The sequence below is a fragment of the Poromitra crassiceps genome (assembly GCF_964638095.1).
Source record: "Poromitra crassiceps genome assembly, chromosome: 22".
NCBI lineage: Eukaryota > Metazoa > Chordata > Actinopteri > Beryciformes > Melamphaidae > Poromitra > Poromitra crassiceps.
The window spans coordinates 731,122-755,676 of NC_139647.1; the positions used below are offsets into that span (position 1 = coordinate 731,122).

The 24,555-nt window shown below is 46.6% G+C and overlaps 1 protein-coding gene across 2 annotated transcripts in view; it reads right to left on the reverse strand.

Moving 5' to 3' along the window:
- The window catches only part of kcnma1a (potassium large conductance calcium-activated channel, subfamily M, alpha member 1a), a gene marked incomplete at both ends in the record, with an annotated part of 225,666 nt that extends 201,615 nt beyond the window's left edge, over window positions 1-24,051 (reverse strand). For both annotated transcript variants that reach the window (XM_083658631.1, XM_083658630.1), the window contains one exon: window positions 23,758-24,051. In XM_083658631.1, coding sequence (XP_083514757.1) covers window positions 23,758-24,051 — 294 coding nt within the window. The remainder of the gene's footprint in view (window positions 1-23,757) is intronic.
- Window positions 24,052-24,555: the final 504 nt, after the last annotated feature.

The window sequence follows — 24,555 nt, forward strand, 5'->3', positions numbered from 1 at the left end:
ACCTTTCAGGAGGTGAGAGCTCGGTCAGGCCTTTACGACAGGCGGCCACAAGCTACAGCTAATGTACTGCTATCACCATCCTGAGCCCCTGGACACAAGCATTCAGGACTGACACTAACTCCGTTTAGCACATGAGATGAATGCATGTACAGGCATGTAAATAAATGGAAGCTATATGAACGCTGTAATATCCATTAGTAGCATCACATAATGGGCGAGGTCATGTGGGTATGAAATAGATGAGTTTTGTTGATGACAACGACATAATTATGAAAGTACTTGTGATAGCGTGTGCATAATTTATGTTCTATGTATATTTCATAATAATAATTAATAATTGATTGCATTTATATAGCGCCTTTCTAGATATTCAAAGCGTTTCACACATCAGGGGAGGGGAACTCAACTCATCGAGCCAGTTTGCACCAGAACGCTCACCACACATCAGCTATCAAATCACGGTGGAGAGCTGAGGACTGAAAGAGCCAATTAAGTAACGAGGGATGATTAGGTGGCCATGATGGAAGGAATGCCTGTGTGGGAATAGCCAGGGCACCGGGGTCACACCCCCCAGGGCACCGGGGTCACACCCCTCAGGGCACCGGGGTCACACCCCTCAGGGCACCGGGGTCACACCCCTCAGGGCACCGGGGTTACACCCCTCAGGGCACCGGGGTCACACCCCTCAGGGCACCGGGGTTACACCCCTACTCTTGTGAAGAGTGCCGATGGGATCTTTATTGACCACAGAGAGTCAGGACCTCGGTTTAACATCTCATCTGAAGGTGCTCGCTCCCTGTCTCTGCCCTGGGGCATTGGGGATGGGGCTATTATTCATGAGACCAGAGGGAAGAGCACCTCCTACTGGTCCCTTTTTTACCTTTATTTATTCAGCCGAGTCTCACTAAGAGCAATGCTCTCTTTTCCAGGAGCGCCCTGTTCACATTGACGCATCATTCATACCTGGAAGCTGCACAGTACAGCCACAGTCTGACCTGCTGGCCACTGAGCAGCTCCACTGGAGCGTTTGGGGTTAAGGGCCTTGCTCAAGGGCAATGGTAATGGTAATGAGGGAGGGGCAAGCACTGCCTTTTCACTTTCCCCACACAGATTAATCCTGCCGGTCCCGGGGATTGAACCGACGACCTCCTGGTCACAAGCTCAAGGCTTCTCTAACCGCTGGGCCACCACTGCCTCAATACCACTTCTATCACCAGTCTCCCATCCAAGGAATATCCTAGGCCAGACCTGCTTCGCTTCCCCAGGAAAGCCAGTAATGTAATACAGGAGTCACTGACAAGATTTATTCTGTGTGTTTTGTCTATGTAATTATTACTACAGTACTAGGAATTGAGCACGCTCCTTTCTAGCGCCCCTCGCTGGCTCGCCCGCTGAACTGGCACTGCTCATTTCTACCGTGCCTCGTTGGTTTGCACCTTGCAGATGCAGCTCGCCAGCTTCACGGGCTTCACACTAACGACCTGCCAGGGACCTGTCATGGCCCATGCACCTTTTCCTACTCAGCAGCTATTTTATGGAACAAACTCCCTGAGAGTATTAAGACACTTAACTCCAGGTTCTCTTTTAAGCTTGCATTGAAAAAATGTCTGGTTGGCTCCCAAATATGGTCCTAAACCTTTTATTTTCCTTTTCTTATGTCCCCTGAATAGGCAGGCTTTTTAAATCCCTAGGTAGGTTCCTGTTTTTAGTGTATGAGCTGGTCTCTATCTTATTACTTATTGATTAATGTATTTTTTATTAGGTATCTAATTAACCATTCTCGTAAGGTTTTAGAATTTTGATTTGAGTGTTAAATGTTATCATCTGTTTGTGTATGTTCTTGTCCGCGCACACACGCGCTCATACCTGCATACAGATTCACTCGTCATGTCCCACACACAAGGACCACAATGGAAACAAGCCCTCGGGCTTTATTGTGTTTTATTCCTTTTGAGCAATATGTTGATGTTGTGTTTGTCTTGTACATACCTGCTATTATTGTTTCAATAAAGTTATCAATCAATCAATCAATCAATTGACGGCAATCACTGGGATGAAAAAGTTGAGTTTCACCTGTCCTATTTGTTGTGGTGGCGTCACATACCAGGTGTTCAGTGACAGTGAAGCCTAATAGGACGAATGAACAGGTGGTTTTAAATGGAAGCTAAACGTGCTCATGCTACGTACAGTATATCACACTTTGGTGTGCGGGTTCTACTTGTTAACATGAGTAGCATGAAGTCACCTAAACGACAGGTGGGTTCATGTGACTCTTCTGTAGCTCCAGTTTAGTTGTTTCTGGCAGCAGGTCCTCGCCTGTTTCTCTCAATGCATCCTGCCTTGCCATCAAGTTTTGTTGTCACGACACCACAATTTCTCATTTTGATACCGGAAAATGTCGACACTGACTGACAACATCAAGACATCAAGAGGCATAAAAATAAACAAAGACAGATGGACGGACAGACGCACGCTTCTCCATAATCTAGGCCCGATAAAAAACTCATTAAAAACAGATTACCCCTGCTCTAGTCATCAGCCCATTAGATCACTTTTAGCTCATTTTTAGTATCGATGCTTATCGATACCAGTTGCAAATGAGTATTGTATCCATTTCAAAGTTTCAGCTATCGATACTTAACGATACTGTTGATAAGTATCAATACTTTTGACAACAACCACCTTAGCCAATCATGTGTGTGCACTGTGACTGACTGAGGCAGGGTGGTGCAGAGAAGCAAGCCACCACCGCCTGTGTGGCATAGACAAAGTAAATGTCAGACTCCTAATGCGGTGTGTGTATGTGAATATGTGTGTGTGTGTGTGTGTGTGTGTGTGTGTGTGTGTGTGTGTGTGTGTGTGTGTGTGTGTGTGTGCATATGCATGTGTGAACAGAAATGGCAGGGCCAAGGCTGGTGCTGAGACAGCAGTAAATCACGTTATGCATTGCAATCTGTATATATCACAGGCACTGCCTCTGCCCCCTGCTCTTACAAGTGTACTTAAAGGAACACTCCACCCATTTTCAACCAGCTTTGTATCATTACAAAATCACTAGTATATCAGAAATCTGTAAACAGTTTTGCAGGCATTCATTTAGTTTGACAGTTATTGAGGGTTTGAGTTAAGTTGTGGACCAGTGATGTCATGTGTGCATGGATGACATCACTGGTCCACAACTTAACTCAAATGAACTCTCAATAACTGTCAAACTAAATGACTTCAATTAAAAACGGTTTACAGTTTCCTGATATACTACTGTTTTTTGTAATGATACAAAGCTGGTTGAAAATAGGCAGAGTGTCCCTCTAACTATTTAAATGTTCAGCACAGGCATCACATGCTCACACATTCACAAGGATTCAATCACAGGTTGTTTAAATATCCTTTTCTGGGTGCAAAGAGTCGTCTTATTTAAAGTAAGTGCACCGCAGTGTAACAAAGACGCTCTCTCTCGTTGTGTTCTCAGACTTGAGTGCGGGAAATTAACCTAATGACTAGACTGGAAGAATGAACAAGGCTAAGAAAGATCCTCTTTATCTATTTATAACCAGGAGATGAATTTCCCGCCTTGTGTGTCTTTGTTCTTATCTAGCCTAGCATGCATTTTTAAATAGCATATAAAGCAAGTATATCGCACACCCGCACACGGTCCGTCTCCAAGAATGTGTTGCGTTGACGGACAGGGAGCATGGCATGGACGGTCAGAGGCTGCGTGTCGGGGTAATTACAGAGTAGCCGACGTGTTAGCCGCAGCCGGGCCGTAGTCCCATAGGAAGAGGAAACGGCAGCGCGGCCGCGGCGTGCACAGGTAGGGTTTCACCTCAAACGCACCACGCCGCCTTCTGTTCTGTCCACCGGACCTGTCATTTGAGAACACGCGGCCGGGCCGGCTAATTTCTCCCGTGACCTTTGTCAACTTTGACCCTGACCCCTTTTAAGACAGGTGAAAGGCTGCGTCTGCGATCACGCCCAACACGCACTTTTCCATTTCTGGTTCGCCTGGGCAGGGGGTCAATTCCTTAAAGGGGCAGGGTGCGCTAGGGGCGGAATAAAGAGGGAAAGGGGCAATTAATCTGAGCAGCAGACAGCCAGGGGGCGGGGCCATGTGGGGGCGGGGCCACGTTCCAACATTCTCCCACCCTCTTTGTCCCCTTTCCTCCTTCTTCCCTCCCTTATCCTGCTCTCTCATTCCGATTGGCTGGTCAAGGCCTATCTATTCCGCTGTTTTAACACAATGCCATGTTTCCTCATGTCATCTCCGGGCTCTGGCCTGTCCCTCTGCGTTTAATTCTGCCAGCAGGATCCTGGAGGGGGCAGAGGGCCAAATGAACAACAAGGGCTCCCCAGCAGAGAGCAGTCTGGCCTGGCTACGTGACTTCACAGACCACGGCTCCTCTGGGGGCCGCCGCAAAGGAGACCTCAAGGACACCGACCGACCAAGATGCTTTGGGACAGGAGGGGGAGAGCGAGAGAGAGAGAGCGAGAGAGAGACTTTGACTTTTGATGTTTCTTGAATAAACCATTATATTATAACGTTGTATTTTTTCTTCACCAGACAAGTCATTAAGAACAAATTGTTATTTACAATGGCAGCCTGGCAAGTGACAAAGGGAGATGGGCTAGAAGGAGATACAGTAAAAACAAGGTAAAAGCACAAAATACAAGAATAATAACAACTAAAAATAGGCACAAGAAAACAGGACAGCGAAACAGCAGTCAAATTAGACATGGGGATTATACAGTGTAGAAAAACAGCTGCAGGAATCAGTGAGCATGTCTGACATGGCTTCTTTGAAGGCAGAAATAGGAATAAGTGTGGGAATAATGTGAAAAGAACATAGAGAGACAGCCAGAGAAAAGACAGAATGATAAAAGGGAAGATAACACAGATAAACAAAGTACAAAAGATATGAACTCAAAAAAGGGAAAAGGCAGAAATGTCAGATTTGTAAATACAGAGAAAGAGAGAGAGACCGTGTGGCTTCTGAAAACATGTCAGCACATTTCGGTTGCTCATGTTCACTAGAGACGATGTTCAGCGGAGCAGCTGCTAGAGAGGGTCCCCGAAAAACAAACAGGCACTTTCATAATCAAATGTGCAAATTAGAGAAATACACTTTTGAGGTGTTCCACAGAAAACTGCCAGAAACACACAGGCAAACTATAATGAGATGCCTCACAAAGTTATTTAAGGAGGAAACAATGACAAAGATTCAATATAGGCCCAAGCTCAAAGGGTGCAACCAAATTCAAGATCTTTACGTCCAACATCCAAATATTCTCTACTGAGGGAGGGATACATTTAGATTCCCCCTCAAACATGTGTTCTGTCTGGGCTTATTTCAACCCCCAGAATGTGTCATTGTAATTCTAACAATTCTAAATATTTCCTCGCCTAAAAATACGAATCATTTATAGATGGTTTCAATTCGACAACATAGACATTTTAAAGCGTCCCAAGCTTACTTCTTGTTGCAGTGTTTGCTAGTACAGTAACTGACGGGACATAAACTAGGTTCCAAACTGTTCCCTAGCAACACGATTCTGTGAAAACTGTCTATAGGCAAAGGATGAATGTACAGTACTGTATCCCTTTTATCTGTCACGATGAAACACTTCAAAGACAATTATGTGAAACGTTTAACTTTTAAGCCTGTTTTAAATTCTTCAATACCAAATCTGCACACAGTATCTAAACTATAGAGACACTGCATGAAATAGGCCACGCCCATCACGGGGGAAAAGCTCCGTTCATTTCCACACACCAGCGTCATTTTCCTTGAATTAAACATAGCTAAAGCTGTTGTGTGGTGGGGCTGCGCAGACAACAAATGTAAAAAATTGCCAGTTAAAGTTTTTTTGTACTCCTGAGCAAAACAAGGAAGCCATTGAGAATTGGCGAGAAGAAAAATGTGGATCTAGCTGTCAAGGAAGTAAGTTGGAGTGTTCATCTTCCGTGTATACGATATTGTTGTGCAACACGCAGAACGCCAGGATTGGAGGGGGGGTTTCTGTTTTCCCCCGTTTTGGCCATGGCTTCTGAATGATGACGCGTTACGCAGTGTCTCTATAGGTAGTACCAGAGCCGTATAATAGAAGAGTTCCGACATCTCCATTCACTCCAATGGACCAGTTTTTTTCCAGGAAGTAGAAAGTGGAACTCTTGAGTAAAAAAAGCAGCACTGTTGAGTTGCAGCAAAATAGACAGTGTTGTACTTTGAAAGGGTTTTTCATCCCTTGAAATGAATCAAATTGTACATTATCGGCTTTATTTTAGCATGCAAAAGTAGCGCGAGACCCATTCCTGGCTGTTCATTGGCTAATGAGTCTCGCATTTTGGTCCTCCGCTGACGCCACTCTCTTACTAGAGGACACTAGGTAGTACTAGTAAACAGAACAGGTAACCTGGAGTCACTTTAGCCTTGGGGGCTACAACTGCAAAAGTGCAATCCTCTTTAGGTTTTAGCCTGAACTAGGCATGTGCAGGTATGACATTTTGATGGTCTAACCTTAGGAAAAAATACCACGGTTTCACGGTATCGCGCACCAAAATCTCTATGTAAAAAAATAAAAAATAAAAAATAATTTTGTTTTTAAATAGAACAGAAGTCAAATTTATTTTATTAACCAAAATTATATATATACATACATATATCTGAAGACTGGATGATTTGTGGTGTTTATACTATTATAGTACACTTTCATACCTCTCTAACCATTCGTGTTTTCTCTGCACAGCCCAAGCCAGTTTTATTTTCCAAATGTTCTCAAGGGACACAATCAACACTTTTACTCTGAAGGCAAAATCGCTCCACTTCCTGGCTGGTCCTGGTTACCTCCAAGGTAAGATGACGCAGCAAAATCACTCCACTTCCTGTCTCGCCCCCCTGGTTAACTCCACAACGTGTCCTAAATGCATCGTTTGGGTTTGGGTTAGGGTTGTGCGGTGTAACATTTCTGCTGGTGAAAAGTATGCGTGTGTCTCGAGACTTCTGTCAACGATCGACCTGTAGCTAACATCTCGCGCTTGCAGCCAAAAACAGCTGATGAGCCGATACCGTCTGAACTAGGGATGTCAACGGTTAACCGTTAATCGATTAACCGTCGCTAACGTCGTTGTTCGGTTATTGCTGTCGGTCTATCAGTTAATATTAAAAACAAAAACAAAAAAATTTGGACACGTTTTTTGAGTTTCCTTGCAGATTTTGCACAGTGTTTTGCATCATGCAACTATTTTGTTAAAATTTTGTTCAATTGTTGGCAGCAAAGCGAAATAGGCTATATTTTGTTTAAGTTTTTATGCTGCAAAAGACAGTAGGCCTAATGTGAAAAAATCAAAAGAAATAACAGATTGTTGTTGTTGTAATGTTTACATAAACAGGAAATAAAGCTCTCAAAAATATATTTCCTTGTCATCCATATAAGAGCCAGAATGATTTTGGAATGATTACCTGATCAAAATGTGGCAATAAACTTATAAATTTCAGCAAAGCCAACAAAAAATAAAGGCATAATTCTAACACAAAAAGCATTAACATTTCAGCATCTAAATAGACACGCCTTGTTTGGGCATGAGCTCATTGAGTAAATAGACAAAAAAAATAAAATAAAAAAATAATTATGAATTAACCGATAGGTTAATCGATTATTAGCGTCGGTTAATCGAAAGTGAAATTAACCGAAAATTGACATCCCTAGTCTGAACAGTATGACAGAACATAGTGTTTTCAGAACTTTTTCAAATCTTGAAACCGGAAACCGGCACGTCTAGTCTGAACCTTGGACTAGGCGAGAGGCCCTGGTCAGAAGACCTGAGGGGCCGAGCACTGCTGTGAAGACTATATGATTTATTCTATTGTATTATTGAGCGTGCTGAGCGGGCCTGAGGAGAAACCTGTGTTTGATGTTGGGCCAGTCTTCCTCCAGATGCTCCTCTCCTTATCACTCTCCCTGCAACGCTGGCCGACGGAGCGAAGGGACATTGTTTAATTCAGACACCGCTGACATACGCAGGCATGGCTCCCTTTCCTCCTATATTAGTCTCCAATTCACATGCCTGCTTAGTTTCAATGGAAGCAATTAAAGCCTGCTTTTCAGAAGCAAAGACCAACTCATTGTGTATTCCCTGAGTGTTAGTTACAGAGCTGGGAGCGCCTGTGTAAAGTGAGATTGGTCTGAGTCATGTGGTGAGTCAAAGCCTTTGATCATAGCTTATTGCCATAGGTTCCGTGCTAAAACTTCACAAAATAGTGAAAATACCTTTCGAAAGGTTTATATATAAAACACTGATTTTAGAAGAGGAGATGGCATCATTTTAAATGCTCATATCATTTTAGAAGCAAATTATTCTATTAGAGGCAGTTTACTCTTTACCATCTGTATTCTCAGATGTGAGATGTCTCACAGCCAGTCTGTAATAACTGGTAACACAGCAGCCAGATATAAACGTGTGTGTGTGTGTGTGTGTGTGTGTGTGTGTGTGTGTGTGTGTGTGTGTGTGTGTGTGTGTGTGTGTGTGTGTGTGTGTGTGTGTGTGTGTGTGTGTGTGTGTGTGTGAGAGAGATGTTGTTCCATAACATCTGGGGGATTGGGAGGCCTAGCTCTCTCTCTCTCTCTCTCTCTCTGCCTTCCTGAGCTCTCCATGGTGCTGAAAATCTCCACTTGAGCAGAAAAGCTGAAGCCTATGGCCATGTTTTATGCATCTCAGAGGACAAGCAGTCTGTTCCACCGTGGCCAATGCATCAGAGATCAGCACCACACACACACACACACACACACACACAGCATTACGTCGTCTGAATCTTAAAACGAGCCCCTGCTACTCCCAGCACTCTCCAACAGCATAATCAACAAACGCACACTTTTCCCCCAGAGCTAGATAACGCATACAGAGTGTGCCTGTGAATTATGACTGACAATGGTGCAGCAAACGACAGAGATGCTATAAGCAGTGCTGCTGAAACAATAAGGCCAAACATCCTGTGTACATCTGCAGGGCATTCAATATCAGCCTCACACAATGCTTCAATATCAGCCTCACACAATGCTTCAATATCAGCCTCACACAATGCTTCAATATCAGCCTCACACAATGCTTCAATATCAGCCTCACACAATGCTTCAATATCAGCCTCACACAATGCTTCAATATCAGCCTCACACAATGCTTCAATATCAGCCTCACACAATGCTTCAATATCAGCCTCACACACTGCTGCAATCTATTTTCCAATATGCAAATAATACGTTTCAAATAACAATCGTACAACTCAATTTCTGTGATCTATATACAGCCGTGATGGGAAAGAATGAGCGAACAGGCGCATCATGTACTCTCCTAAGCATTAGGCAGGTCCATTACTCTCCTAAGCATTAGGCAGGTCCATCTCCACAAACACAGAGCATAGAATAAGACATTATGAGCAGAGCACAGAATAAGACGTTATGAGCAGAGCACAGAATAAGACGTTATGAGCAGAGCACAGAATAAGACGTTATGAGCAGAGCACAGAATAAGACGTTATGAGCAGAGCACAGAATAAGACGTTATGAGCAGAGCACAGATTAAGACGTTATGAGCAGAGCACAGAATAAGACGTTATGAGCAGAGCACAGAATAAGACGTTATGAGCAGAGCACAGAATAAGATGTTATGAGCAGAGCACAGAATAAGACGTTATGAGCAGAGCACAGAATAAGACGTTATGAGCAGAGCACAGAATAAGACATTATGAGCAGAGCACAGAATAAGACGTTATGAGCAGCTCTCTGATAGACAGCTATTACAGATAGTAATTCACCCCTCATGCTTGCGACTCTGATTGATTAGACTCATTAAGATCCATTGAGAAAACAGTTGGAAGGACCTGGTGAGAAAAGAAAAATACATGCTGACTGAGTCTGAGACTGACTGATTACATTGTTTCTAATGGGGCGCGTAAACTGGAGTAGTAGGCAACCTTTCATGAGAGTCATTGACATATCAACGCTCAGATCTTCAGCAGTGGAGATCAGGAGGAGCGCTGTCGAACACTGACAACTTCCCCGCCTACAATCATCTGTCTCTAAGGTAGGAGATGATCCATGATGTTCACAATTGCTGGCGTTCTTCTGATAGACACATCTATCTATACTGATTAAATCTATACTGATTATCTCAACTTCCCAGGAGGGGAACTGCTGAGCTATTTAATGGTCGTCTTGAGACCACTGACCAATTAAAGCGTTGGCTAATCTCGACGGTATAGGCTGTCTCTGCGTTCTCATCCATCTTTAATGAGGCTCGGGCTATGAACCCGTGCAAACTGTGTATCATCTGTACATGATGTCTACACCTGCTGTCATTCAGGCCTCAGCACCGCGCGCATCGCCTTACCCAGCCCGTGTCACTCTCTGAAATTGGGTCCGCTCCGCTTGACGGAGACAGGGACCTTCTGGGATTTCACTTTTGCGAGCGTCGTCAAACAAGGCTTTAATTGTCAGCGGGGGCTCCTCGCCGTGTGCAGCAGCCGCTGTGGGAAATGTCAGGAGAAGTCAAAGGGGTAAAATCAGTGTCTAGCAAAGCGTGTTGACTTTGGCTGAGCAGGGTTCCCGCTCGTACGCTGTCCTTCACTGTCGGTCCCACACCGCACCGCACAATCGACTGGGAGGCTGCCAAATGGGGTACAATCTTAGCATTGTAGCATGGCGGCTAAGTCTGCGCATGGCTGGCACTCTGAGAGAAACCTGAGCCTGTGGTTAGCCTGCGAGGGGAATGACAATTAGCATATTAGCCTAGCCCCCTTGGAGGTTAATTGAGACAGGTTGCTGCTGAGGGCAGTGGCCGCCACGGTGGTGGCGGTCATGTGCAATTGTCACACACTCTAAGCATCTCTAACCTGGTCTAAGCATGGGGCTCTGTTTGCATCACCCACAGGGTCAGCCTCACAGACACAGAGAGTGCTGATCTCTAAATAGGCAGCAGAAACACTGCCTGCTGAGATCTCTGAAGGTCACTGCCATGTCCTCTACACAATCTGTGCATGTGTGTGTGTGTGCGTGCGTGTGTGTGTGTGTGTGTGTGTGTGTCTCTCTCTCGATCTCTCTCCCTTTTCACTGCATCATTGCACCCAGGCTCAAAGCAACAATTATGGCGTTAAGCACGTTTTGATGGTCCACAGATCAGTGCTCCACTGGCTTCCCGGATGGCTGGGGCTGGCTGGTGGGCAAAGGGGGGAGTGCAGGGAGGAGGCGGTCGATGCCTGGCTATGCCTGATAATCAGCACCAGAAGAGACTACTGTAGTCCCAGCAGGGCCGTGCATGTGTGCTGCTGGGGAGTGTCTGCTCACTGTTTCCATGCTATGGCCTAGAAGGTTGGGGCATTTCTAGGCTGTAAGCGCTTCATCACAAGCTGAAAATAGCACTCTGTCTGCCCTGTTCAATACCAATGCAGAGTTTGATCTCGGAAATGGGGAGAGAAGATCGGCCGTGTGAAGCTATAGATAGACGCTGTGAGCGACGTACAATTGAATCTCTGTTATGACACATTGAGACAAGAATGCCTCTCGCTTGTGTTTTTCTGCCAGCCTCTCCTACACGTCACGTACACAAAGTAGATTTGCATGAGGCACATGAGCGAGCATGGAAACAGGGCTTATATCATAAGCTCCAGCAGACAAAGCAACGGCCATCTTTCCCCTTCCCTGTTATTTAGAGCTCTATCAGTGGCCCGCCATCGGCATGTCACTAAAACCATGTGCAGAACACCAAAATAGATGAAAATAAATTTTGCTCTCCCTTATATTAGGGCTGGGCAATATATCGATATTATATTGATATCGTGATATGAGACTAGATATCATCTAGAGATGAAACGATATGAAAGTTTCATATCACGATTATAGTGACCAAAATGATCACGGTTATCATGATCTTGTTCAAATGTGCTAAAACTTAAAGTACTGATAAACTCACTGAAATCCTTTCATCAAGGCTGCGCATCAGCATCTGCATCATATTAGATTTTGGATATGGTAATATGGTGATATGGCCTAAGTGTCTCTTCCTGGTTTTAAAGGCTGGATTACAGTAAAGTGATGTCATTTTCTGAACTTACCAGACTAGCTTTACCCACTTAGTCATTATATCCACACTACTGATGATTCTTTTTTCAAAAATCTCATTGTGTAAATATTTTGTGAAAGCACCAATAGCCATCCCTACAATATTCGCAGTCGCAATATCGTGTCCATGTATGAATATTGATCCATTTTCAAAGTAATGAAAGTTAAACCCCTCTCCCTACTTGGCGAAAAAGGGTTTCTCGTTCATAAAAATAGCATTAAAATTTCATTTCTGTGGCCTGGCTATAGGGAGAGAGCACCCCACCCGCACACACAGACACCCTTCCTCTGACGTTAAGCTGTTTAAGGACAACAACAGCTGAGGAAGATAGCCGGTGGACTAGAAACCATAAGCCGTGAGCCCACTGGTTAGCCCAGGCGCTAGCTAGCTATCTCCCTCCCACAGGCCTCCCATGCCAGCTTAGCCTAGCCCCGTCTCCAGCAGCAGACGATCCGTACGCAAACGGTTTTCCACTGCCAGTTTGGCTAGGCCGGGATCAGGTGGCTTAGTCCGGGTCTCTCCATGATCACACTTTTCCAATGACGGGAATGCCAGTGGGAATGCCAGTGGGAATGCCAGTCCAGCACTCTTCGCCTCAGCGCCAGGTATACCCTTGCCATGTAACCCTTGACCTCCAGATGCCTCCTAGGGAGTGGAGGTCCTTTTAATAGTCCGGTGACAGGCCAACCAAGACATAACAGCATGACGGCGGCATGGGGAGCACAGTGCTGGGGGACAGGGGGGGGGCGGACCTCTGTGTCTGCCTCATGATATACATAGTCCAGCCTGATATATGGCCGCTCCTTGTCTGTGGATTAACATACATCGGCATGGACCACGAGAGTTCTCCCTACATGGTCATCAAATCAGGCCCTGGGAATTGAGGATTAGTGGCCAGAAAAGGGTGGATCTCCACTGAAGAATACCTCACGAGTCATACATTCCCATCCTGGAGTATGAGAAAAGAAAGTTATATTCGGTGACACTTAGCGCAAGGGCAAAACGAGCTATGTAGCGGCTTACATTAAATCTATTTTTCCAAATGTTTACACATGATAGTGTGAGGTGTTCCAACATCTCACCGACAAATGTGATCAACTTCAACTCACTGTGTTGCTTTGTTAGATCTTAAAGAGTTGAGCGAGGCAGACTGAACAGTTATTCCCATGTTGTTGATATAGGAGGGGCTGGGGGGGGGGGGGGGAGGAGCATGCGTGGAAACGGGTCACCCTTTGCCCCGGGACAGCTCCGAGGCACGCTCACTCCCCAGCCGGTATACAGCACATGACAAGACACATGGAACTCAAGAACATAGTGTGGTCTACAGCACATGACAAGACACATGGAACTCAAGAACATAGTGTGGTCTGCCTGCACGTACATTCCTGAGATGATGACACAAAGTCAAGAACTAAGCAACAACACAAGGTCATATAGATGTACACAAGCAAGAAAGCAAGAAAGCCCCCTGTCTGTCATGCTGCTAACACAGTTGTATTCATTTCATTAGGACTACTGTATGTCTGCTGAAACTGAAAGTGGAACGTTTCTCTGAGCTCACTGAAAAGGCGATTTGTGACATCACAAACACTGGAGCCAATCCCTGTCCAGTATTCAGCAGTTAAGGCTCTCGTTTGTATGCTGTGATTGGCTAGTTATGTTCGAGATAACCCCGATTGGTTGCTTTGGAATTTTTAATGAGGCAGAAGGAGGGGGAAGTCATTTTAAGGATTTTAGCAAGTTCATTTAACTTTTTTTGTGGGGGGAAACGATCAGACACAGATTATTATCCAAAGTGGAGTATTTTATATACATCTTAAAACATGACCTCCATAGAGACACTGCGTAATGCGTCATCATTCAGAAACCACGCCCAAGACGGGGGAAAACAGAAACCCCCCCTCCAATCGTGGCGTTCTCCTATGTCGCGTGCATGTTTGCGTGTTGCACAAAAAGATCGTATATATGGAAGATGAACACTCCAACTTACTTCCTTGACAGCTAGATCCACATTTTCTTCTGGCCAATTCTCAATGGCTTCCTTGTTTTGCTCAGGAGTACAAAAAAACTTTAATTGGCGATTTTTTACATTTGTTGTCTGCGCAGCCCCACCACACAACAACTTTTAGCTATGTTTAATTCAAGGAAAATGGTGTGTGGAATGAACGGAGCTTTTTCCCCTTGATGGGCATGGCCTATTTCATGCAGTGTCTCTATTAAGCCGGTGTGGGATGAACTAGGGTGGGCTGGACTGGGCAGGGCAGTGTTAGGCTGGACTGCTCTGGGTTAGGCTGAGGTTAGTGGAGGGCCAGCTGAGTCCTGGCCAGGGCATGTGTGCTCTATTCTGCTCTGGCGAAATGCAGCTGGTCCGTTGCCAAGCAGGAGTTTGATACACTGGCTCACAACAGCTCCTCCCCACAGGCCAGGCACCTCCGCAGTCCACTCCACTCCAGTCCACTAGTCCGCACACAGTTCACCCTCTCTGCTATAGCCTAAACACGGCCTCACAATTTAACTACTCATTAGTTTCACTCAATCATAGTCTCAGAGGAGCACCCTGATATGGCCCTGCAGGCTCCATTCTACGTAGTGCGATGTGGCAGTTGAGCGCAAAATGCAAAGCTTAGCATGATATTTCTAGTCACAATAAAAGAGTACTTGCATTGCAGTACATGACAAAAACGGCTTGGAATCAGAAACTACGCAATATTTGAGAACACGAATAGCCTGGTTCGGCGGACAACAACCTTGTGTAGTTGAACTCTGAGGCTCACACACACACACACACACACACACACACACACACACACACACACACACACACACACACACACACACACACACACACACACACACACTCACTTTGCCTCATTAGACAGACACAAACACACACATACGCAGATACAAAGACTGGAGCAGGACTGAATTAGGCCATACATCAAGGGAGTTGTCTTGCAGCAAAGTACAGGGAGACATTTTCCGCAATCTCAAAGATTAAACTCACTGCAGTGAAAATAAAGTCAAGCCTAAGAACACAAAAATCAATATCAATCTTCAATTATGAAGTTGTATGGTAATGAATCTGATTTAAAAACACATGATGTCAGTTGGGCTATCATAACTGTTGGAGAAAAATATAAGTTCCATGCCATTTCCTAATCAATAAGCTATAAGCTATAATTGCATACACATAATTAATGCTATGAGTCATTAGTCATCTCGTATATCCACGGATGGATACACAGGCTCAGCCCTCTGACAATACATATTGCAGAGAATGTATGGTTTTAAATATACTTTCATAAGACATCTTTCTGGCTCTTGGTTTCATTAATTTGGTTTATATAAGCTGTTTGAATCATTATAATGCGGATGAGGAATGGTGAAATTCCATTCTCTATCAATAACTAAAGATGAAATTCATCTTGGGGCTTTCAAAAGAAAACAGCCAGGAAAACATTCAGCTTTCCTACCTGTGCCTTGAGAAACGTAGCACGTGTGAAGTGACGAGTGGAGCATCAGTTTGAGCATGATGTCATAATGGACTACAGACTGACAGCATCAGTTTGAGCATGTCATAATGGACTACAGACTGACAGCGGTGAGAGAAAAGCATTGGAGACAACAGAGGCCAAACAGCAGATGTGTCCTAGCCCCACCTCGATATTACCCGCATGACAGGAGCACAGTCTGGACCCAGCAGCAGCCAGCAGCACATCCAAATCTCATTAAACACCATGAAACTTTAATGAACCCATCATCACCGTGGAGAAACTGGGACGTTGCAGCAGCAAAGAAAATAAATCAACATGATATCAACACTGTCTCAACATTAGAAGGTGTTAAGTAGAATGGAAGTGTGGAAAGGTATGGGCTAACAGGCAGCATTCATATGGCTTCCAAAACAGCAGCAGTACATAGGATTAGTCAGAATTACTGATACAAATCGCAGTGGCAAAAATGAATGGAAAACATGTACGATATTAGAATATAGAATATGTGAGATTATAGCATAATAAATAGATGTAGATCAAATGCAGTAGAGATGCAGATCATATGGCACAACATGTATGGATGGAGGGTGTAGCATACAGATCCAGCCAGCAGGTCCTCACAGGGCCCATCCAGATCCATGGCAGATTAAACCACGATCAAACAGAAACTTAACTTAACTACTTAAACTTAACTTAACATCACTTAAAGCAATTCAACATCTTAATAACCCATATAGATGTCCTTAATTTCGCTAAAGCAATGTCCCTTATTATGGTGTAACAAAGTTCGGTTCTCGGGAGTGGCAATTCTAGGTGCCACTGTACATATAGAAAATGTGTTCAGATGATGTACTGACGCAGATATGTACTGACTCATGTGCAGAGAACACACACAGACATAAGTACAAATCAGAAATAGTGCAAGCAAATGTCATCCAGATGAGACCAGAGCAGAGGAAAGCAGATATCTAGATGAGACCAGAGCAGAGGAAAGCAGATATCTAGATGAGAGCAGAGCAGAGGAAAGCAGATATCTAGATGAGACCAGAGCAGAGGAAAGCAGATATCTAGAAGAGACCAGAGCAGAAGAAAGCAGATATTTAGATGAGACCAGAGCAGAAGAAAGCAGATATCTAGATGAGACCAGAGCAGAAGAAAGCAGATATCTAGATGAGACCAGAGCAGAAGAAAGCAGATATCTAGATGAGACCAGAGCAGAGGAAAGCAGATATCTAGATGAGACCAGAGCAGAGGAAAGCAGATATCTAGATGAGACCAGAGCAGAAGAAAGCAGATATCTAGATGAGACCAGAGCAGAGGAAAGCAGATATCTAGATGAGAGCAGAGCAGAGGAAAGCAGATATATAGATGAGACCAGAGCAGAGGAAAGCAGATATCTAGATGAGACCAGAGCAGAGGAAAGCAGATATCTAGATGAGACCAGAGCAGAGGAAAGCAGATATCTAGATGAGACCAGAGCAGAGGAAAGCAGATATCTAGATGAGACCAGAGCAGAAGAAAGCAGATATCTAGATGAGACCAGAGCAGAGGAAAGCAGATATCTAGATGAGACCAGAGCAGAAGAAAGCAGATATCTAGATGAGAGCAGAGCAGAGGAAAGCAGATATCTAGATGAGACCAGAGCAGAGGAAAGCAGATATCTAGATGAGACCAGGTCGGGGCCGAAGAGTCTGATGGCTGTTGGCACAGGGAAGCACATAAAAGGCTCCATGTTGCACCTTGGGGAGATGAGGCAGAGCCAGGCCAGCCGAGGTGTTGTCTGCCTGCCCTCTGCTCCTGTGCCTCCATGAGGTCCAGCTAGGCTCCACCCCAGGGAAGGACCCAGACAGTCTACTCTTCCCTCACGTGTACAGTGCCTCTGTGTTATCACTTCAGTCCTGCATACTAGTATCGCTGCAAAATCCACATAGAAAAAGGTCTACCAGTATTTTCATTTGAGCTCAAAGATTTACTATATCGACCACCTTAGCGTTTATCGGTGACTAGTGAGTCCCCCCCGCCCCTCTCTAAAATCGGTATCCATACCGGTCGGCCTCTAGTTTTTATGTGTTGTTTTCCACTGGGAACTAATACTTTTGCCAATGATGATTATAAATCTGATCAATTTTGTGTTTCATAAACATATATTTTGATTGAAGTGGTCAGCTATCACTGTAAACAGAGTGTAAACGTTTTGTTACTAAAAGATGTGTGTGTTGCAACTGAAAAGCCTCTATACTACTCCCCCATGCGCTCACTGATGCATCCCATAATAAGACGAGTCATCCAAGAACTTGTGGAGGTGGCATGCTGATGACACACAGCAGAAAACCAGACCATTAGATAAGCAGCATACTCAGCAGTAAACCAGCTCAAGGAACTACTACAACCATAGACTGTATACAAGTATGGACATAGCCACTGTGATGCCACCCACACGTTTTGAAGCCTCGAGTTTGGCCTTTTCACCATTGCCATCTTGTTTTGATGAGTGATGATGGACGAGAAGAGCCACAGCGCTGCCTGTTATTGGTCCGTGATCGGCGAACTGCGCGATCACTGGACAGGTGACCTGTCAATCACGCCCTGAAGCAGTCTGCTTGGCACTTCCACGTTGGCTTCATTTTTCAGCCTTGGAGAGTGCTTGTTGCTAACGAGCCTTGCAGCAGCGCGGCAGTTAGTTTCCAACACTTCAGTATCACTGAGTGCTTCTGATTACATGTCTGTCAGCCATGCATATGCATTTAGCATTGTCTTGACAGTTTCCCTCGGAAAGAAAAACACCTTCTTTAGAACGTCTCAAGCTGCACTGCAGAAGACTGATGATGGCTCTGTTTCAAACCAGGAAATGTACTGTAGTGTACCCAGGCAGTCTGTACTGTAGTGTACCCAGGCAGTCTGTACTGTAGTGTACCCAGACAGTATGTACTGTAGTGTACCCAGACAGTCTGTACTGTAGTGTACCCAGGCAGTCTGTACTGTAGTAGTGTACCCAGGCAGTCTGTACTGTAGTGTACCCAGACAGTATGTACTGTAGTGTACCCAGACAGTCTGTACTGTAGTGTACCCAGGCAGTCTGTACTGTAGTGTACCCAGACAGTCTGTACTGTAGTGTACCCAGGCAGTCTGTACTGTAGTAGTGTACCCAGACAGTCTGTACTGTAGTGTACCCAGGCAGTCTGTACTGTAGTGTACCCAGACAGTATGTACTGTAGTGTACCCAGACAGTATGTACTGTAGTGTACCCAGATATTTTGAGAACCGCTGCTCAATCCAATTACAAATGCATTGACACGTGGCTTCAAAATGGCATTCAAGTTCTCACAAACACCCAGCGGATAAATGCTGGCATAAATGCTGCCATTACTAGCAGAGTGTTAGAAAAATCTATTTGGTTTTTGGGGTTTTTTGTTTTTGTTTTTCAGTCCACCCAAGAGAGACAGCACCAGAACAATAAAACAAGCTTTGTGTCCTCCATATTATCTTGTTTCTATGTCTTGTTTCAGGGAGATGCAAGTAAAAGGATGTCAGGTTCCTGGAACTCCTGTCTCACAACTTGTACAGAGGCAGTGCTCCTTCTTCGTTGCCTCATCTCCTTATTCCCTTATCCCCTTATCCCCTTATCTCCTTCCCTCTTCCACTGTGACTTCGATGAACTTTGACCTCCAAGTCACAATCCTGACAGAGAGGAGACGGGGAGAGTGCCATCGGAGAGTTGGGGGACACAGCTAGCTAGCTATGTGTTAATGGTCGAGTGTGGAGGAGAACAGAACACCATGCAATGCAAAAGCCACTGTTAAAATCCTCATCACCCCCCGACCCCCTGTCCAGTGTCCACTTCCTCCTCCTGGGTCTCTCCGTGTACTCACCCCTCCACCTCCCTGTACTCACCCCTCCACCTCCCTGTACTCACCCCTCCACCTCCCTGTACTCACCCCTCCACCTCCCTGTACTCACCCTGTACTCGCCCCTCCACCTCCCTGTACTCGCCCCTCCACCTCCCTGTACTCGCCCCTCCACCTCCCTGTACTCACCCCTCCACCTCCCTGTACTCACCCCTCCACCTCCCTGTACTCACCCCTCCACCTCCCTGTACTCACCCCTCCACCTCCCTGTACTCACCCCTCCACCTCCCTGTACTCACCCCTCCACCTCCCTGTACTCACCCTGTACTCGCCCCTCCACCTCCCTGTACTCGCCCCTCCACCTCCCTGTACTCACCCCTCCACCTCCCTGTACTCACCCCTCCACCTCCCTGTACTCACCCCTCCACCTCCCTGTACTCGCCCCTCCACCTCCCTGTACTCACCCCACTGACTGCAGGTTCCTAGTATTGCCAGAGACCCCCCGCCCCCACCCAACTGCCCCCTCCCCCACTCATGCCAGTTATGCATCCTGTTCCTAACACGGAGCCAACGGAGCCGCCGGCCTCAGCAGGCAGCTGAACACAGATCCACTTTCCTTTCTTAATACTCCTAACAAGCCTTTTCCCTCTGCAGCCAAGTGGCAAGAGAGGGCTTCTGCCTTCCCCCTCTGCACCAGGCAGCACAACACAGAGAGGGCCTCTGCCTTGCCCCTCTGCACCAGGCAGCACAACACAGAGAGGGCCTCTGCCTTCCCCCCTGCACCAGGCAGCACAACACAGAGAGGGCCTCTGCCTTGCCCCTCTGCACCAGGCAGCACAACACAGAGAGGGCCTCTGCCTTCCCCCTCTGCACCAGGCAGCACAACACAGAGAGAGCTTCTGCCTTCCCCCTCTGCACCAGGCAGCACAACACAGAGAGGGCCTCTGCCTTGCCCCTCTGCACCAGGCAGCACAACACAGAGAGGGCCTCTGCCTTGCCCCTCTGCACCAGGCAGCACAACACAGAGAGGGCCTCTGCCTTGCCCCTCTGCACCAGGCAGCACAACACAGAGAGGGCCTCTGCCTTGCCCCCTGCACCAGGCAGCACAACACAGAGAGGGCCTCTGCCTTGCCCCTCTGCACCAGGCAGCACAACACAGAGAGGGCCTCTGCCTTGCCCCTCTGCACCAGGCAGCACAACACAGAGAGGGCCTCTGCCTTACCCCTCTGCACCAGGCAGCACAACACAGAGAGGGCCTCTGCCTTACCCCTCTGCACCAGGCAGCACAACACAGAGAGGGCCTCTGCCTTGCCCCCTGCACCAGGCAGCACAACGCAGAGAGGGCCTCTGCCTTGCCCCCTGCACCAGGCAGCACAACGCAGAGAGGGCCTCTGCCTTGCCCCCTGCACCAGGCAGCACAACACAGAGAGGGCCTCTGCCTTGCCCCTCTGCACCAGGCAGCACAACGCAGAGAGGGCCTCTGCCTTGCCCCTCTGCACCAGGCAGCACAACACAGAGAGGGCCTCTGCCTTGCCCCTCTGCACCAGGCAGCACAACGCAGAGAGGGCCTCTGCCTTGCCCCTCTGCACCAGGCAGCACAACACAGAGAGGGCCTCTGCCTTGCCCCTCTGCACCAGGCAGCACAACACAGAGAGGGCCTCTGCCTTGCCCCTCTGCACCAGGCAGCACAACGCAGAGAGGGCCTCTGCCTTGCCCCCTGCACCAGGCAGCACAATCTCTGCCTTGCCCCCTGCACCAGGCAGCACAATCTCTGCGTTGCCCTCTGCACCAGGCAGCACAACACAGAGAGGGCCTCTGCCTTGCCCCCTGCACCAGGCAGCACAACACAGAGAGGGCTTCTGCCTTGCCCCCTGCACCAGGCAGCACAACGCAGAGAGGGAGCACCGACAGGAAGACGCTTCCTCCTCACTTAGAGGAAATGACACAACCCAGAGAGCCAGCAGCAGTCACAAGATGGATGCCTCATTATATTTGTGGGTATTATTTCCATGCGGTCGGCTGGCGAGACGCTGTGAAGTGCGAGCATGACATATGGTTTGGTGCCATCTCTCATAATGGAATGCATGGGCATAAGGAAATGACAGCAGGCTGACAACCAAGTCATAACCTCAATAGAATACTGGGTAGAATGATCTCTCGGGTCGGAATTAGGTCCGTTTTTGATTTACTTGAGAACATGATTACATACTACAGACTGCAAAATAATTTGGATTGCCAACACCTGATTGTGTTTTAACAATCAGTTAAACAACAGTTAACAATTTGAATAATGTAGCGGTCTGGGTGTGCGTTTCAGCCTGCAGGCGCCTGGCTGGCCGGAGAAACTGTCCATGGAGTAATGAAAAGGTAATGAAGTAAGGACACCTCAACACGAGATGGCCGGTGTAGTTTAAACGTGTTGCGGTCCAAATCTACATGCATCACACTCACAGCTTGACTCTACACCAGAGATATGGCCGTGTGTGAGTGTGTGTGTGTGAGTGTGTGTGTGTGTTCGACGTAGCATTCAGCTTTAACACATAAATTAACAAATGTGAGTATGTTAAAGATGCGCGCACACACACAAAATAATAATAATGATGATGTGGTGGCTGTCGGATTAAGATTCTCTCTCTCTCTCTCTCTCTCTCTCTCTCTCTCTCTCTCTCCTCTCTCTCTCTCTCTCTCTCTCTCTCTCTCTCTCTCTCTCTCTCTCATCTCTCTCTCTCTCTCTCTCTCTCTCTCTCTCTCTCTCTCTCTCTCTCTCTCTCTCTGGTTAAAACCATCCTATAACGTGATCTCACATTCTGTTTCGATCTATGTATCAGTCTGGACTCTGAGCCTTCCACAGCAATTTCAGTGGGTGGGAGTACTTGCCTTGACAGACAACTCCTTCAGCCAATCAGCGTCGCCAAATTCAGTCGTTCAGCCAATCCAGCCAAATCCAAATGCACTCGGAAGAATGGCGAAAACATCATTTCCGGCGAGAAACTCCGCTGGTGGCGCATATACTCTTGCTCTTGTTTCATTGTTGTTATTGAGTCTATTTCTGTCATAACTGCACTTTATGGCTGTTACTCTACGAACGGTAACGTTACTGCTCGTTGCTTTGGGAGCCGCCATACTGTGTTGCCAGCGGTGTCCCTGATTGGCCGGTTATGTTGTCAACTACGAGGCAGGTCCCTGATTGGCCCGTGGACTTTGTCATTTCTGGAAATCACTGGGGGGGGCGGGCTGAAGGTCAGACTGATCGGCAGAATGAAACAGAATGTGAGTTCACGTGATCAGGATGGCTTACCAGACTATCTCTCTCTCTCTCAATTCTCTTTCTCAAACCTTTTTCATTCCAAACACTTAATATAACTATTAAATTGGAACTGTCAAATATACCAGATGTTTCACGTGCAACAACAACAACAAAAACACACATTTCTGTGACCACCGGTTGCAACAAAAATAAAATGTAGAATAGAAAATAGTGTATCCAGGGACTTCACATTGCAGAGATGTTGCATACTGTCTGTGGAAGGGAGGTATATATCTATTTTGATGTCATAGGTCACGTGACATGTCCCAGTGGACTTCATTATAGGTCTCACGGATGGACCGTGTAAGATCCTTGGTTACATCACACACATGGTTCCCCCTTATTAATATTTCCATTCAGCCAAGAAGTAGGGCTGCCACGGTGTGAGGGTGTTTTGATGTGTTAAGGATTCTCTCTCACACAACACCACCACCTTCAAACACATCCAAATGACAATGACAATAACAATCATATCCAGAAGGGATGATGCATAAATGATAGGCTACTGCAACAATGAGCATCTATTTTCCGTTTGGGCTCAAAGGATGAAGTGATTTGCAGATGGATATAGGAACAGCTGAAACTAGCAACATGCCGTCATAATGTCACTTTGACAATAAAGGCCATGACAGGACAACAGGCTCAGGCCAGGGTGACAGACAGACAGACAGACAGGGTGACAGACAGACAGACAGACAGACAGACAGACAGGGTGACAGACAGACAGGGTGACAGACAGACAGGGTGACAGACAGACAGACAGACAGGGTGACAGACAGACAGGGTGACAGACAGACAGACAGACAGACAGACAGACAGACAGACAGGGTGACAGACAGACAGGGTGACAGACAGACAGACAGGGGAACGGGTGTTTCTATGTGCAAAGTGACTGCTGTGCAAAGTGTGTGTGACGACATGAAGGATTTAAAGACATTTTATTTTGTGCGTGCGAACATCATATCAGCTCAAATGCTTGTTGACACCGTGGTGAGTGAGTCGTACCTTGGTCTTGACGTTGCAGTGACAGCAAACGGTCCAGAGATACTTGAGGGTCCTCCACAGCAGGATGATGAAGAGACCCCCGAAAAACGTCACCATGGAGGAGGCGAGGAAAGCCCACCACATGCGCTGCCCGTTATTGTCGCAGGGCACCTCCGACGAGAACGGGATCACCACGTCTTCCATCTTGGAGATAAAGATCGACGAGTCCGGCTTGATATGAGTGTTGATCGGGTTTGTCCTCATAGAGTTGCCGCTTCTTCCATGGGGAACGGTGCCATCTGCCTCGGCTAGCATGGAGGAGCCGTGGAGAGCCTGTGCCAGCGTCCCCCAGCCCCGCTCACCAGCCATGTTGCTGCGAGAGAAAAAAAAAAATCCCCCCTCTTCACTGTAGATTATGTTCACCCACCCGATGGAGTCTCTGTGTCTCTGTGTCTCTGTCAGCCCGATGGAGTCTCTGTGTCTCTGTCAGCCTATCGCTTGTTTTCTGTGACACACGCGAACCTGTCCACAATAACGGCTCGGTGGCCCTTGGAGAGAGAGAGGCATTTAAATCCGCAATAATGGCGAATCTTGAGCGCGTGTCATTGTGCGCGTGAGGGGTTTTCCGAGTCTTTCGGGCCAGATGTCATGGTGGTCAAAGACGGTGTCGTCTGCAGCCCCGTCGAGGCTGCCAATGAATGAGCTATGTGGGATTATTATTATGAGCAACACGACAGTTAAAATCTAACGTTAGGCTGCTGCCTGGTCTGACCGAGTCCACCTCTCTAGCCGTCTTCCATCCAGGGAGCCTTGTTGTCT